General features: G+C 37.8%; 1 protein-coding gene across 3 annotated transcripts in view; it reads left to right on the forward strand.

The window, feature by feature from the left end:
- LOC150082242 (protein Obscurin-like) overlaps positions 1-17,998 on the forward strand; it is an 865,351-nt gene that overhangs the window by 734,021 nt on the left and 113,332 nt on the right. For all 3 annotated transcript variants that reach the window (XM_090379203.1, XM_090379204.1, XM_090379205.1), the window contains one exon: positions 7,867-8,087. In XM_090379203.1, coding sequence (XP_090235329.1) covers positions 7,867-8,087 — 221 coding nt within the window. The remainder of the gene's footprint in view (positions 1-7,866; positions 8,088-17,998) is intronic.

A 17,998-nucleotide genomic window follows, 5' to 3' on the forward strand; every position in this document is an offset into this window, starting at 1 on the left:
TCTATAATGTCTAATGGACGAAAGTAAAAAAGCCAACATGAGAACAACGAGAAACATCAGATAACTTACGCGGAAAATTAGTTTCCCAATACGGCACTCTAGCGTTGCTTTCTCGGTAAACAGACAGTAGGTGTTATCAGTCTGGAGCAAAGTCAAGAACGATATATTGATTGACAGGTAGGCGTGGCAAACGGATGTGCTGATTGGTGTGCGAACACAACACACGATAACATCGGTTTAGTATCACTTTAGTAGCACTCAGAAGCACTAATGGTAACTTACCCTAATGAGCACTTTCAATAATGGTGAAAAAAGGTCAGGTTACTTCCACGTGTATTCCATGGGAGCTTGACCCCCCTCCCGAAGTGGAGGGGATAACCTAACCTTTTTTCTTTAGAATCACAGCCATATTTAGAAATATATTCATAAAAAAAAAATTTTTTATGACTGTATTTTTATTTTTTTTGTTCAATAATATGCCCTAATGGCGAAAAAAAGGTCAGGTTAACTGAATCCCATGGGAGCTTGAACCCCTCCTGAAATGGAGGGGGTAACCTAACCATTTTTCTTTAGAATCATGGGTGGACTAGTGCATAAATTGTTTATTAACAAAATATTAATATTTTATTACTGTACTTTTATTTTTAAGGTCAGGTTACAAAATATAACAAAAAATAAAGAAACCTTTTCCTTTTTTCGTAACCAAACCTATATCAACAGTATAGTTAAAACACTCATGAACTCCAAAAATCTGCTTTTAATAATGAGAAAAAAAACATAATGAAGAACATAAAAATGAACAGAACGAAACTTTTATTAATTTAGTTTTCATCAAAAAATCAACCAACATTTTATTTTTCTTACAAATTTCTTCCATCTTTAAAAGATTCATCGTTACTATTGCCTGTTTACCATTCATCACAAAACTATTATGCGGCATTCTTTACTCATAAATACACATTATAATGCCAACCAATGACTACACAGTAGCTTGTCATCTGTTGCGCCCACCACCAATCATATCATTTGCCATGACTACCTGTCAATCAATATATCCTTCTCAATTTCGGCTCCAGACCGGTAACACCTACCGTCTGTTTACCGAGCGAGCAGCGCTAGAGTCCGGTGTCAGGAAACTAATTTTCTGCGTAAGTTATCCGATGTTTCTCGTTCTCGTGTTGGCTTTCTTTACCTTAGCTGCCTAATGTTTTTATATCTTTTACTACATCTTGTTCTATTGACATAATGGCCAATCCATTAATTCTTTCTTGGCAAATTGTTGCTCGTGAATATGTTTTAATCATTTTGAGCCTTAAAAACTCCTCTCTCCTGACGCAACCGTAATTGCCAATGTTAATAATTCTGAAGAGAAATGGTGATATTGGGCTATAATTCAACTAAGTTTTTTCTTGAATAAATGTCAATAATTCTAAGTGACCAAAATTTTTTCACTGCTCCCGTTGTCACCATTAAAATTCTTTCAAGGTATTGACATTTCGTTTCTATTGCATTTTTAATAAATTCATGAAGTATTCTGATTTTAGAATAAGATTAGAAGCTGAGAATATTTCATTCACCTGATCAAATCTTTCTTGTAAGCTAACAATAGCTACATTGATCATTATATTAAAAAAATCCGTTTCAGACCTTTTTTGGTTGGATCAATAGAGCATTCATCTGATGAAGCTTCACAGGTAAACTCGCACTTCTGGTAACAGTGACAGTACTTCCAACTCAGTTGCAATGTCTATAGATTTACCCATACACAATTTAAATCCTGATGTTCTAAATTTATTTAGTTGACTAAGGGCACCTTCTATCGATATAATTGCAGTGTTCATATCATTTGTACTACATTGCATGGCTTTATGACTTTATTTATAATACAGTCAGCCCTCGTATAACACGTGTATAATACGAACCAAATTTGCTTATGCACGATTCGCCTTTGTGTTTACAAGAAATGGCAGTCGAACGCGTAATCACCGCAACTGAACACAACACGATAGGAATGAAGAGAAGATTCTGAAAATGTATTTATGTTTTTTTTTATATCAGTGAAGGGAAACACATTTCACCATAATAACATAAAAACCCACACAATTCCAGCTATTGGTATTATCGCAAATGCAGTTAGATCGAGTTTACTACCTGTTTATAACAGATTCCATTAGCAGGAACGCAACTGGAAATTGTTTTTATTGTTTTATGGTAGTAACCCCCAGAAATGTGCTTTAGTAAAATGTGAGCTAGTGAGGTGTTAATAGTGTGTCTCTTCCTTTACGGTGTTGTTTATTCAGTTGCTATATGCGTGTAGCTTTGTTTATGTGTATTAAGTGTGCCTCCACATTTTGTAATTGTGCTTTATTCCCTAAAAACGAGTAAAATACTTAAATGGTGTAAAAAGAAAATCAATATCAATAGACAGAGGCGGACTGGGTCAAAAATTCTTACCCGGGAAAATTTGTAGCAACCTCATACTAGCATTTATGGCCAAAATCACACCGGCCTCCATCGTCTTTTGGCCTCCGGCCCACTGGGGTTTCCCCGGCAAGGCTTATGGCCAGTCCACCTCTGTCGATAGAGAAAAAATATAAAATTGTGAAACACTTTGAGCGAAATGAAAGAACATGTGATATTGCACATCTACAGGCCTAAATGAGGCAACGTCGAGAACTAGAAAAAATACAGAGAAAATAAAAACAACTTTCATAGCAGGAACAACTCAAAGTGTAATAAAATCCATTGGATCAAGACACAAAGAATTGGAAGAGATGGAACGGCTGTCATCTGTTTGGATAGAAAATCAAACAAAGAACAAGTTTGCTTACGATAGAAGCAAAAGCATTAGCAATATTTTATTACGTAATAGTCATAATAAAATACATAAGTATTTTATTACGATTATTTATTGTGTTTGGTAATGTTTTGGTTTCAAATGTGTATTCGGTCTTGGGTGGTCAGTGCCTAACCCTATTTTTCCCATAGGGCATATTATTTATATTGCACGAGAGTTTCTAGGAACTCAACTATCGTGCTATGTGAGGACTGACTGTACTCAATATTTCGTACCAAACAACTACATTTATAATAAATTTAAAAGAAGTGATTTCTGTTAACAGACTTGTGTTTCAGATAGCAGTTTTGCATCTTTTTCTTTGGCCTGTTCTTTGATTTCATTTAATGCAGTTGTAATATCCCTTAACTGATATCATACTTTCAACAGCATTTATCTTTCCTTCCCATCTTGTTTCTGGTAGAAATTTCACAGTAATTTTTATGTGCCTTTTTGAAATATCCCAAGTACTTGGTGAAGCAGCGCAAATCACTGATAATCCTTGTAATGTTCCAAAAAATAATTCTCCTCTAGTTGAAGAATGTGCATCAGATACAACTAAATTTAAATTATGTGCAACACACGGAACATAAAAAGCTCTCTTCTGTTTTCTTGTAAAATTCTTGCTTGTACTCTATTTGTCCTAAAAATTTTCCAATATTTGATTCAAATAATTTTTCATTGCTTTCTCTCAGTGCCAAATTTTGCAAAACTAAAAATTTAATTTATCTCAATTACTAATTCCAAAATCATTCTCCAGTTTTTTTTTTTTTTTTATTTCTCTATCAAATTTTGATTTTCAACATCCATAATTTTATTGGATTTTAACTGATTCCTTCCACTGTTGCATGCATGTTTCATGATTTTGAGAGTTTCTCATGCAAGCTTAAACCATCTTGTGAATGATGCCAAGAATGGAACCAAATAGTTTTCAGGAGAAGTCCTTTTTTTCTGAGTATAACAACCAAGTCCTTTCAAGCTTTTCACCATTTTTAAGGTCCTGAAATGATGCCCAGTTGAAATCGTCGGTGATAAGCATCAAAGGGATAGTATTTTGATGAAAGTGAACAGTTTTAAATGTGTATCTGCATTATTGTAGCTCTTTGTTGCATTAAAACTAGGTTTAAATAATAAAAATAGGCAAAAAATTTATTTCTTTTAATATCCGATTATAAAATAAATAAATTTACTGTAAAATATAAATAAGCCAATATTGAATGCTTTTTGTACAATAAAAGTATTATATTAAGAAAACCATTTTTTATATATATATATTTCAAAAATTAAAATATCATTGGAATTCAGGCCCTCTACATTATGGGGGCCCCAGGTGACTGTCCAGTTTGCCCATACCTAGGTATGGCACTGTTGTTAACCTTGTGAAGGATTATAAAGTAGATAATAAGGTTATACAGTCGAAAGAGAACAGCCAGACTGCTACTGTAGTAAGGAATAAAAATCTTGTGGCGACACAGATAGAAGAGTTAGGTTATTCTCATAGTATATATATTGAAATTGTTAGTGAGATGAAAAGTTTGTATTTAATGAGTATGTATTGTCAGTTTTTAGGAGGGACTGCAACCCTACCTGTATTATACAGAGAAAGTAATGAATGTGTTGAGAGGAAAAAGAATTGTGATTGGCATTGGCTTTAATGCACACTCAGTGACATGGGGGTAGTATGGAGTCAGATGCTAGAGGAGAACAATTGGAGAAAGTTTTAATTACAATGAGATTAAATATAGTAAATAAGTTAGGCCGGTCCTCTACCTTCCATAATACACAAGGTGAGTCAAATATTGATTTTACAATTGTGTCCAATGCAATATTGGGAAGGGTTATGAATTGGAGAGTTAGAGAGGGCTGGTCAACAAGTGATCTTATATGTTATGAAATTCAAGGTATTGATATAGAAAGAAGGGAAGAATTTGAGGAGGGGCTTGCAGTGAAATCCATATGCTGGAAAAAGTTTGAGGATATTGTAAATAGAAGATTATGTGAAAAAGAAATAGTTTAGATTGCAGTCTGGCTGAAAGAAGATTTTAAGTAAAATAATTTATGAGGGTTGCTGCAGGTCTATGAGGAAGAGAGTAAAGTTAAGAAGAGTTATACCTTGGTGGAATACAGTTCTGATGGATATGGGGGGGGGGGGGGGGTGAACAGATCGAGGAGGAGTTACCAAAGACCAAAGAGGGGTATATTGGAAGAGGTAGAGTTTTTGAAAAGACAATATTTGCAGTATAGGAAGGAGTATACTGTTAAAATAAAATATGAAAAAAGAGAACATGGTAGGTATGTAAAGGAAGAAATTAATAAAGATGTTTGGGGGGGTTGCCATACAAAATATTGTTTCGTAAATTTAAAGTGGAACAGGTATGCCATACTATGAAAGTAGGAGATCAGTATACTGTTTATTGGGAGTCCTCTGTGAGGTGTTTGCTCTCCTCTTTGTTTTCAAGGGATTGTATAAGTATTGAGAATAGAGAACAAAGAAGAATTAGGAGTTTGAATAATAGTTATGAGGGAAAACAGGAAGAGAAAAGAAAGTTTGAGCAGAAATAATTGAGAAAAGCCTTTGAGAAGACGAAATTAAAGAAAGCTCCTGGAAATGGTTTGTTGTCTGATGTGATTAAGTGGTGGTTAAGAGAAATGGGGAAATGACTTTTAGAACTATTTAGTGTTTGAAAGAAAAGGTTTTCCCAAAGAAATGGAAAGAGGCCCATATAAAGATATTGTTGAAAAATCGAGACAAGGTAGTAACAGACCCTGGCTCATATTGTCCAGTGGCTTTATTACCAGTAATGGCAAAATTATTGGAGAGATTGCTGATGAATAGACTGGAGGAATATTATGAAAAAAAGTGGAATGAATAGCTCCAGGCAGTATAGTATGGCTTTAGATGAGACAAGTCTACTGAAGATGCCGTTGATAAAAGGGTGACATATGTTCTTGTATGTTCGTGTACTTGGTATATTTATTGACTTTAAGGGGCATTTGACAGAATGTGGTGGCAGAGCTTTTTGGCAAGGTTGAGAGAAATTAAGTGTTCTGGGCAGTACTGTGGTGTCTTAAGAGTCTCACAAGAAGTGGATAGAAGATCAGTTATTGGCCCGTACAGCTGGAATATGATGATGGATGAGCTACTGGTTCAGGAGTGAGAAGGATGTGAACCAGTGGCTTATGCAGATGACCTATTAATAATGGTGAGAGGATATTCAAGAAAAGAAATTGAGAATTGAGAATAGATCGAAGAAAGCTATGGAGCAATTAGAAAGATGGGTGGGTCATAATGCATAAGATGGGGATATCTACTGATAAGACTAAAATGGTGCTACTCAGAGAAAAGTTAGTGAAGAAAGAAGGCCTACAAGAAGATATTAGGAACATCTGTAGCATATGCCCCCCTTAGTCTTGGAGTGTTTGTAGACGAGAAAATGTCCTTTTTGCCTCATGTGCAGAAGTTAAAAAAAAATTTGGGTTATATACTCTAAAATAAGAAAAATTAGTAGAGCGGAATGGGGAGTAAAAGGGAAATCCCTGGATCTTCTCTATAAGTGTATTTTTGTGCCCATTATGACATATGCATGTGGGGCATGGGGGCATAGAGTGACTAATAGTCATGTAAAAAGGAGCCTAATTTCAGCCCAGAGATTTGCCCTTCTGGCTGTGACACAGTCATGTAGAACGGTTTCAAATGATGCCTTACAAGTTGTATCAGGAAAAGAACCAATTGATTTGGTGGTATTTGGTTAGGTTTTTTTTTTTTTTTTAGGAGCATTAGCAACTAAAGCCATATTGCTCTGAGATATGCGGTGGTCATTCTCTGACCTTTCCGCATCCTCTGTATTTGGTGGTGACAGGCTCGAACCCCAGTCTAATCAAGAAGTGTGTGCTACGCAGTGCTGCTCCTTCCCACCTGGTTATGGAGGTGCCGATTTGGTGGTGATTAAAAGAGTAATGGAGTATGCACAATTAAGAAAAACAGGAGGATAGAAATATTGGTGATTAAATCTAATATTGAGGAGAATAAGGTATATGGGAAGCAGGATTTAAAGAGAGAAAAAAACAATTAAAACAAGAAATAGATTGTATTTGGCAAGAAAGGTGGAACCATTCGGACATGGGCCATGTCACATATGCTTTTCTGCCTGGAGTGAAGATAATTAGAGAAAATGATGGATGGCTGGGCTTGGGTCTTATGGCTACAATGATGGCAACATATGATAACGATGAAAATGTAGTGCAAGTTCCATTATAAATATGAAATTTTAGAGAGATAAATAGCTTAGTAATATAGCGAAATTTTCAACTTCCAAGGACTTGGAACAAATTACAAAAAAAAAATAAAAAAGCAATGTGTTATTGGGTTCACATTACGATATTTTCACGATACCTCCATTTATTCCTATGGGATGCAAAATATGTTTCCAACATTTTTTTAAGTTTGCACCAGCCAGCAAAAACTTACGTAAAGTTGAATTTCTGTAAGTCAAGTATTACATAAGTCGGGAAGTTCCTGTAGATAGTAGAGATCGGCCTCACTGGGGCAGAGGCAGTAATGTGTCCTGTGTTCCCTACTTGACTTGTCAAGTAGGAAACACAGCTATGGATCAATAAAGTTAAAATTTTAGGTTAAAGATCTAAAGTGTGGATGAGCTGTTTCTCAGATAGTGCATTATACAAGTAGTATAGGTGTTAGTGATGATGATGATGTGGGGAATAACTTTATTGAAAGTTCATTGTTCCATCCGTCATTGTAGAAGTTGATAGCTTAAATAGATTCAAGGCAGAACTATACAAACATTTGGAGCGAGTGGATGGGTGAAATAAGGGGTTTTTTTTTTTTTTTTTGGCAGATGTTATATAAGCTTGCTTTCTTGCATCATGTGCCTATGCTAATGCTATTCATAATATTCATGGCTAGTTATGAGGGTTATTTAAAATAATAAGAATTGGAATAAACTGTATATCTGCAAATTCTTATTTCTTTCAATTTAATGCTTCATATAAAATTCTTTGAATTTTTATAGCATGCTAATGCTTCATGTAAGAGGTTTTATCGTCGCCGAAAAATGGAATCCTGTTTCACACATCCAAGTCGCATGATCTATCCACCTGATGAATTATATACTCCTCCAAGCAGTCCTGAACCTGAACTGGACCGACCAAGTGTTAAGCCTTCAGTTTTTGATGATGTCACATTCCAACAAAAAATCTATAGAGAACCCATTGATGTCACATCAGAAAGCAAGTATGTTTTCCAGTGCTTAAATTTGGTTATTTACCTCTCTAAAATGAAATATATGTATGCAAAAGACTATTTAAGCAACTTCTATATATAATTTCAGTTTTGTAATACTTTTAATAGATCTAAATTAACGGTTAAGGTCCCCCAAGACAATTTAGTAGTTTCACCATTTGTCATAATTTGGAAAGGATTGGGTTTGAGACCCATCAGTGCCTGGAGGAATTTCTAAATGTCTCTTCAATGAGGCTGTAGTTATCCAATTTGAGGTGGAGAAAAGAGGTTCCCATGGAGTTATTCCCGGTTTCTCAGCCTGCACAATGCAAATTGACTTGTGCACGCACAGGCAAAATTGAAAATTTATGCTTTTCTCTGATTAGACTTCTGTAAGCAAATCAATCTCAGCATTTCTGAAATTAATCTCACTGCTTATTTGTTGCTGACATTTTAGCTATTAATTGTTGTTCCACATTCTCTACCCCTTCATTGTCTACCTTTTCCTGTTGACAAAGTTCAATTGGATCTGAACAGCTTCTCCAGCTTGAACAGCTCTTCCACTTCTACCTCTGGATTTTTGAATTGATTGACAAGGCTCTAATCGTATATTTCCTCCTATTGTGTCTGGGCCGAATTGCAGACACTTTCAAATTTAACCCTAACTTGCCACTTTTTTTCAATGTTGACCTGTACTTAGCATTAGTAGAGGCATATGATGCAAGAAAACAAAACCCTTCCACTTCACCCCTCCGTTTGTTCGAAATACCTGTCCAGCTGAGCCTTAAATTTATTTAGGCTATCAACTTCCACAACAAGGGATGGAAGTTTTTCCACCAACCAACTACCCGCTGGCTAAAGGCAAATTTCCGCACATCTATCCTACATCTGTCTTTCCTCAATTTTAATTTATGCCCTCTCAGGTGATTATTCTGAGCAAGAGGCAGTATCACGTCAGCATTGAGCATGCTCAAACCATTCAAGGCTTTGTACACCTCTATCAGATCACCTCGCCGGTGCCTAGTCTCCAGACACTGTAATTTGCAAAACTTAAGCCTTTCTTCGTAAGAGCAACCCTTCGTTCCGTTCACTAACCTTGTTGCCCTTCTCTGTACTCATTCCAGCAGCTCTACATCCTTCTTGAAATGAGGCCTCCAGACCTGTATACAGTACTCAAGGTGCGGCCTGACCATTGCCTTACACAAGGGAATAATCACCTCCCTATCCCTGCTAGAAAAATTCCTGTATATCATTGATAAGACACCATGAGCTACTCTTGCAACCCATCTGCACTGCTCAGAGAACTTCATATCTGCCTGCACAATTACCCCCAGGTCCTTTCCATTCTCTACCACTGTCAGTGTAGTACCACAGAGTTGATACGTTGCTCTGGGGTTGCTGTTTCCCATATGTAGTACTTTACATTTGTCAATGTTAAACTTCATTTGCCACTTCTCAGCCCATCTGCTCAACCTTTCCAGATCCTGTTGCAGCAGCATAGCATCAGTAGCCTCCTTAACAACCCTGCCAACCTTTGTATCGTCTGCAAACTTGGACATTAAGCTTGATATATCATCATCAATATTATTTATAAATACAGAAAACAACAATGGACCCAACACTGAACCCTGAGGGACTCCACTAATAACATTAGTCCACGATGAGCAGTGTCCATTAATTACCACTCTCTGTCTTCTGCCACTCAACCATCCCTTTATCCATAGCAGCAATTTGCCTCCAATTCCACACTGCTCCAATATGTGCAGCAGTCTTCCATGTGCAACATTATCAAAAGCCTTTCTAAGATCCAAATATATAATATCAAAGTTATTCCCTGCATCCAGTTCTTTTGTGACTACATCATAGTATCCAATCAAATTGGTCAGGCAAGACCTTCCCTTAACAAAACCATGCTGTGTCTGAGCTATAACTGAATTCTTGTCTAGATGATCCTGCAGTGCTTCTTTAACCAGTGCCTCCATTAATTTAACTGGAACAGAAGTTAAACTAACAGGTCTGTAATTACTTGTGTCAGCCTTTGATCCTCCTTTGTGAATTGGGGTTACATTTGCACATCTCCAGTCTATGGGTACCTTCCCTGAGTCCAAAGAAGCTCTCATAATTTTGGCTAAGGGTTTGCTTACTTCCTTTGCTGCCTCCTTTAATATAACTGGATAGATCCCATCCACCCCGGGTGCCTTTTTTATGGTTATCCTCAACAATTTCTCGTCCACTTTCCTCTGTTATTACAAAATCATCTAGCTCACTGCCAATGTTAACTTCCCCTACGACAGTGCCCTTCCTGAATAACTCCTCATGTGTGAATGTAGATGCAAAATATGCGTTCAGATTGCTAGCCACCTGAGCAGGATCCTCAACTGTTGAACCATCAATATCCAGTGAACCAATCTGATTCATCCCTTTCCTTCTTGAGTTTAAATAAGTAAAGAAGTCTTTTCTGTTTTTCTTTGCATCCTTTGCCAAGGATTTCTCATAATCTGCCTTTGCCTGCCTAATCTCCTTTGTGACTTGGTTACAGACCAACTTATATCTATCATAGGCTTCCATGTCACCCATTAATTTGTATGTATCCCATGCATTTTTCTTCTCTTCCATATGTCACATTAGTTCATCTGACATCCATTTAGGCCTGAACCTTGAACAATATTTCTTAGTTGGTATGTAAAACCTGGTAGCTTCCAAGATTAGTTCTTTGAATGCTTCCCATTTTGAATTTGCTGCTGGTAACATCATCAGTTGGTCCCACTGTATAGAATTTAAATACTGTCTCAGACCATCATAGTCACCTTTACAAAAGAAAAAACCCTTCCCTTTACCTCTGATGGTAGGGTAGTTACCTCCTTGAGTAAATCCCACTTCAGCACACTGTGATCACTGCCACCTAGTGGTTCCTTTATCTGCAGATTCTTAATGCATGAAGAATCACTACTGATAATCAGATCAAGAGTATTAGCATTAGCATTAGTAGAGGCATTTGATGCAAGAAAGCAAGCCTATGCAGCATCAGCCAAAAAAAAAAAAAAAAAAAAACCACTTCCACTTCACCCCTCTGTTCGTTCAAAATACCTGTCCAGCTGAGCCTTAAACTTATTTAGGCTATCAACCTCCACCACAAGGGATGGAAGTCTGTTCCACCAACCAACCACCCGCTGGCTAAAGGCAAATTTCCGCACGTCTATCCTACATCTGTCTTTCCTCAATTTGAATTTATGCCCTCTCAGGTGATTTTTCTGAACTAGAGGAAGAATCCCATCAGCATTGAGCATGCTTAAACCATTCAAGGCTTTATACACCTCTATCAGATCACCTCGCTGGTGCCTAGTCTCCAGACACTGTAATTTGCAAAACTTAAGCCTTTCTTCGTAAGAGCACCCCTTTGTTCCATTCACTAATCTTGTTGCCCTTCTCTGTACTCGTTCCAGCAGCTCTACATCCTTCTTGAAATGAGGCCTCCAGACCTGTATACAGTACTCTAGGTGTGGCCTGACCATCGCCTTATACAATGGAATAATCACCTCCTTATCCCTGTTGGAAAAATTCCTGTATATCATTGACAATACTCCATGAGCTACTCTTGCAGCCCGTCTGCACTGCTCAGAGAACTTCATATCTGCCTGCACAACCACCCCCAAGTCCCTTTCATTCTCTGCCACTGTCAGTGTTGTACCTTCGCTAAAAGTTATACAACTCAATTGTCAGAGGTCAGCTTCGATTACTAATGACTTAGCAAAAATTGTAATTGATAAAAAGATTTTGTTTATGGGTTTACAAGAATTATATTCAGTAAAGGGTTTGGTTAAAGGCTTTCCTTTTTCGTTTCGAATAGTCTCTTCTCATATACAGCATATTGGTACTGGGGGGAATGCCAGAGCTATGGTTTGGGCAGCCCTGGTGGTGGCTGACCCCTCATTGGTTGTTACTAAAATTAATACCTTGTGTTCTAATTTTGCTGCCTGCGCCTGCATAGAGGGTCCGTTTGAAAAGTTTTATGCTATATCATTGTACATGCGTTGTTCACAAGATGTACAGCCAATTGAGCCTTTTTTAATCTATCTGGACCACGTATTATCGCATTTAGCTGGTTAAAAACTACTAATTATGACAGATTCTAATTCTTCTTCGTCGCTCTGGTCTTCTTTTCCTCCAAATCTTAAGGGTGAGTTGTTTGAGGAGTTAATTATTTCTAAAGGTTTAACGGTTTGGAACATTCCGAATTCACCTCCAACTTTTGTTTCTGCTTCCGGACAGTCCAGTGTTGATGTAACTCTTACCAACAGAGCCTTTGGCAGTAACATTCATTCTTGGTCGGTTCAGCCCACGTGGTCCGGTAGTGACCATAATGCCATTGTATTCCACATTAAATTTAACGTTTCCTTGGGCCCTTCCAGACACACAGCTGATTTTCCCAGATATAGAACAGTTAATATAGATTGGTCACTTTTTGATGCAAAATTTTTGGATACTTTTACTCCTACCTGTATTGCTTTTCTGAATTCTCTGGACACTAATTCCCATCTTGAAGAATTTATGAAGTTATTCTTTTTTGTTTGTGACTCTACATTGCAGAAATGTTCTCGTTCCCCTTCTTCTGTCCCTTGGTGGACGTCTGAGCTTTCGAACCTGAGAAAAGCTTTTAGCTCTGCAAGGCGAAAATTTCAAAGGGCTAAGCGTTCACACAGACCCCAGGTGGAAATACAGACTTTTTACGAACAGTATAAAACATCAAGGAGAACTTATTTCAATACTATATATAAATGTAAGAGAAAAGCTTGGGATGATCTAATTTCAAAAAACTTAAATTCTGACCCTTGGGGTTTTGTGTTCAAACTGGTTACTGAGAAGATTCACCCTGGTCTGATCCATTCTTCAATCCTAAAACCAGATCTCATGGAAACTCTTTCTTGGAAGGAATCCATCACTCTCATTTTACAAGAAATAATAAAGGATGATATCACCGTTCCTGAGAGTCCTTTGCAGACTTCCTTAAGACTGAATCATCTTTGTTACTCTGCTTCAAGTGTTGAGGAACCTTTTTCCATTTTTGAAATCGACAACTCCATCAGTTCACTTAATTCGGGCAAATGTCCCGGTCTGGACTTGATGGAGGTGTCCATACTGAAGCGAATCTGGAAGCTTTGCCCGACTTGCATTAGTGACTTATTGAATTCTTGTTTGGCTGGTGGTTGTTTTCCTGATTCTTGGAAGGTAGCAAATTTGAAAATATTATTAAAACATCAAGACAAACCGGCAAATTTGGTTACTTCATATAGGCCTATTGCTTTACTTCCTGCTTTAAGCAAAGTACTAGAAAAATTAATCTCACTTCGTTTTCAGATTTATTATAACAATCATTCTCTTTCGGCACGTAATCAATTTGGCTTTCGGAAAGGGTACTCAACGGTGGATGCCATTAATGCCACCCTTGATTTGACAGCTGCCTCTAATAGCAAATATGTCCTTGGTCTCTTTGTAGACTTCAAGGGGGCCTTTGACACCTTATGGTGGCAAAGTGTCCTTGCGAGGTTTCGGGAGGCCGAGGTTTCCATTCCTTTATACAGGTTAATATCAAATTATTTCTCAAACCGTAACATTGTTGTCTCCTCTGGCTTTGAAGTTGTAAAGAGACAGGTTACTCGTGGCTGCCCCCAGGGCTCTGTTCTGGGACCAATTTGTTGGTCCGTTGTTCTGGATGGGCGGCTCACTCAAAATCTACCATATACACATAAAGTTGCTTACGCCGATGATTTGGTCGTTCTCATCCTTGGTAATTCCAGGTTGGAATTGGAGGAACGTGCCAATGAGGCACTCCTTGATCTTGACTGCTGGTGCCAACTGCATAAGCTCGAGGTCTCAGTCTCAAAGACAAACAGATGCTGTTGAAGGGGCGGCTAGCTGTTAACAGACCACCAACCGTAAAACTTAATGATAATTCTATTGGCCTTGTAACTTCTTTCAAATATTTAGGAGTCATGCTGGATAATAAGCTCAATTTCGTCCAGCATGCGAAATACTTGCTAAAGAAAATTAAAATCCTCACTGGCGAAATACTTCATATAGCAAGATGTACTTCTGGTTTAAAATCCAGTGTGCTTCGAACTTATTACAGATGCATCTTTATCCCGATTATTGTCTATGCTGCTGGTGCTTGGGGCCGTAAATGTACTACAACTGTGGTTGCAAAGTATCTTATACAAGCGCAACGTTTTTTCCTTTTAGCAACATCACGTGCTTGCAGAACCATTTCTACCCCAGCCCTGTTAGTTTTAACTGGGAAATTACCAATTCAATATGAGGTTATTCAAAATTTTCTTATGTTCCATAAAAGTCGAGGTATTCTTGTCCAATTGAACCAGTATTCTAACAATTTGGATCTTACCTATAAGGAGGAATGTAAAAGGTTGACAGCACTCTTTAAAGATTCCTGGCAACAGGATTGGAATCTTAATACAAAAGGAAGAGTAACTTATAGTTTTAAACCTACAGTAGAAATTTTTACTAGGGATAACTTTCCCTGGTTTACGGCAGGTCTATATCTCACCTTTCTTCTTTCTGGGCACGGTAGCATTAATTTTAAGCTTTTTCATTTCGGTCTTGCTAACTCTCCAAACTGTTTGTGTGGTGAATTGGAAACAGTTCCACACATAATATTAGACTGTCCTTTATATGTTGATTTACGGCTTCCTTTTCAATTAATAACAAACGTGTTTGATGTTTCTGAGTTTCCTCTTTTGGTTTCCTCTTTGGAATTGTTTGGGGCTTTTTCAACTTTTGCGGATAAGGTTTTCAAACGTCGAAAAATCTTAATGTCAGATAGTTCTTAGCTAACATCGACACCATTAGGAATCTAACTCTTGTGTTTTAGGTATAATAATGCACAGTTTTTGTTTTGCCCTGGTTGGGGTGGAGTCTTTCTTCTTGGGCCTCAGTAGCCGAATCGTCAGGAGCGGGAGTGCAGTAGCACGCGCTCTTTGAGTAGACCGGGGTTCAAGCCCCTGACTGCTGAATACGGTCGATCTGCCAACCCGCACTGGACCAGCGTGGCAGATTATGGTCCATTTCCCTCAGCATGAATTGTTGAGGAGGCTTCCATCCTGCAGTGGGTTGATAATGGCTGCACTTTACCTTTTTACCTTTCTTCTTGTACTTGTGTTGTAAATGAGATGTCTTAGCTCGTAGTTAAATGTAAATATGTAACAAAGTTTTAACTTTTCTAGAACTTTTGTATTATATTGTAACTTACAGTTATTACCTGGTTTTGTTTTTGGGCTTCTGAGTCTGTTCTGTGTTTGTTTTCTAGTTTTGTATATATATGTATATCTCTTCTCAGAAATTGAGATTTTGTAAATTTCAGCCCCATTCGGGCTGGTGGCTGATTCATTAAGTTAAATGGTAAATGTAATTATTTACTTAAGTGTTGTTCCAATAGTTGCTGAATTTTGTCGTAATGAGTTAATTGGTGTTATTGAATCAAATTTAACTTAACTGTAGTTGAATATACTTACTTATTTTTGCTTTCAATTGGAAGATTTTATATAACAAAATATAAATAATATTTTGTAATAGTAAGAGTTTTAAAGCAATATTTGTTGAAATGTTTTTAATTATTTGCCACTAGTGTTGAGGAAATTCTTTTTTCCTCTTCTGTTTCCTTTTCTAACCTGTTTCTTCCGTTTCTTTCTTCTAACTATTTTCCTACTAAGTCCTTCCCATTTATTCTTGATGTTTTGCATCAGTATGAAGTATAGTAGTTCCTAGCTGCCTCCACGTGGCTAGGGACGGGAGTCTGGGGGTAGAAGGAAATTGCTTCTGCCCCCAGACTGCGAAATGCCAGGAGCCGGCACACAACATACAACAGAACACACACTTACACACAGTAACGGGTTCAAACATTTTATTAGTTGTTCTTTCCTTGAAAAGTTTTTTTTTTTTTTTTTTCCTGCCGGCTCAGCGATATGCTTTTAGAGTACACTGCGGTGTATAGGGGAAACCCTGGATCCCACCTAACAAACACAAATACTTGAATACTTGTCAGTGTTGTACCACAGAGTTGATACGTTGCTCTGGGGTTGCTGTTTCCCATGTGTAGTACTTTACATTTGTCAATGTTAAACTTCATTTGCCACCTCTCAGCCCATCTGCTCAACCTTTCCAGATCCTGTTGCAGCAGCATGGTGTCAGTAGTGTCCTTGACAACCCTGCCAACCTTTGTATCGTCTGCAAACTTGGACATTAAGCCCGATATACCATCATCAATATCATTTATAAATACAGAAAACAATAATGGACCCAACACTGAGCCCTGAGGGACTCCACTAATAACATCAGTCCACGATGAGCAGTGTCCATTGATTACCACTCTCTGTCTTCTCCCCCTCAACCACCCCTTTATCCATAGCAGCAATTTGCCTCCAATGTCACACTGCTCCAATTTGTGTAGCAGTCTTCCATGTGCAACAGTATCAAAAGCCTTTCTAAGATCCAAGTATATAATATCAAAGTTATTCCCTGCATCCAGTTCTTTTGTGACTGCATCATAGTATCCAATCAAGTTGGTCAGGCAAGACTTCCCCTTAACAAAACCATGCTGTGTCTGAGCTATAACTGAAGTCTTGTCTAAATGATCCTGCAGTGCTTCTTTAACCAGTGCCTCCATTAATTTTCCTGGAACAGAAGTTAAGCTCACAGGTCACAGGTATTGCTCCCCCTAGTTGCCTCCCGAACATGCTGATGTAGAAAACAATCATCCAATAAATCCACAAAAGCCTTGCTAGTGACCAACTCACAAATTCCAGTCAATATCTGGGAAATTAAAATCCTCCATTATAAGACTCTCTGATTTACTGGCCCATTCTATTTCCCTGTACAGTATCTTATTATTCTCATCAGAGTCATTAGGCCTATAGCACACTCCTACTCTCAATTTTGATTTCCCTATGCTTATATCACACCAAACTGACTCGACACTGCCCTGTCCATCGATGTCGACTGGCTTCACTTCCTTGGCTTTTATGTGTTTCTTAACTAATAGCATAACCCCTCCTCCCCTGTCTGTCCTTTCTATTTTACTCTTAATAAGGCTAATACAGCCCACAATGTTCCACGAGTACCTCCAGAAGATTTGTAATTGCCAACACCTTACTTTCTAGGCTGCTGTTAAATCTGTCAGTGTGTGTATCCACTCCAAGTTAAAATCTGGCAGTGTGTGTATCCACCCCAGGTTAAAATATGTCAGTGTGTGTATCCACCCCATTTTCTGACCTACCTAACACTGCCATGACACCATTAGCAAATATTCTTACATCCCTTCTGTTTGAGTGTGTCCCCATCCCTGTAAAAATTGTCTCTCATGTTTATAAGCATGATTAGAAAAATTCCTCTTTGTGAGCCTTGCAAAATTTCTCAGGGGCCAAATTGATCCCTCATATCATGTCTAGGCAGAATTACAGACACTTTCAAATTTAATCCTAACTTGCTTTTTTTAATATTGCCCTGTATTTGCGAAGTAAATCCTCAGATATCCTATTTATTAGTATCAACATGTACAACAATATCATCTTTTGTTCTCTGCTATCAACTGTAATCCCTGGCAGACAGTGTTGCCGATAATAGCTGTTTTCTTTGGGATTAGTGCCTTCTGCCATGGAGGATTTTGTTCTATTGTGTGATGTATGAGTGTAGTCTTCAGCATTGTGTAATGGTTGAGTACTTGATAAGACCCTCATTATAATTTCTTCTAGGGCAGCAACCCTGTTCCTCAATCCCTCATATAAACTCATCAGAATGCTGAATTGGTTCTCAATTTCCTCATACTGTCTGCAACAAAAGCACACAAAGACAGTCCTTTGGCCATATCATGACCCACTACAGATAACTCCTCAAAAAGGCAATGGCTAACACACTGA

Source organism: Mastigoproctus giganteus, chromosome 8 (assembly GCF_048544385.1).
Source record: "Mastigoproctus giganteus isolate SK-2022 chromosome 8, ASM4854438v1, whole genome shotgun sequence".
NCBI lineage: Eukaryota > Metazoa > Arthropoda > Arachnida > Uropygi > Thelyphonidae > Mastigoproctus > Mastigoproctus giganteus.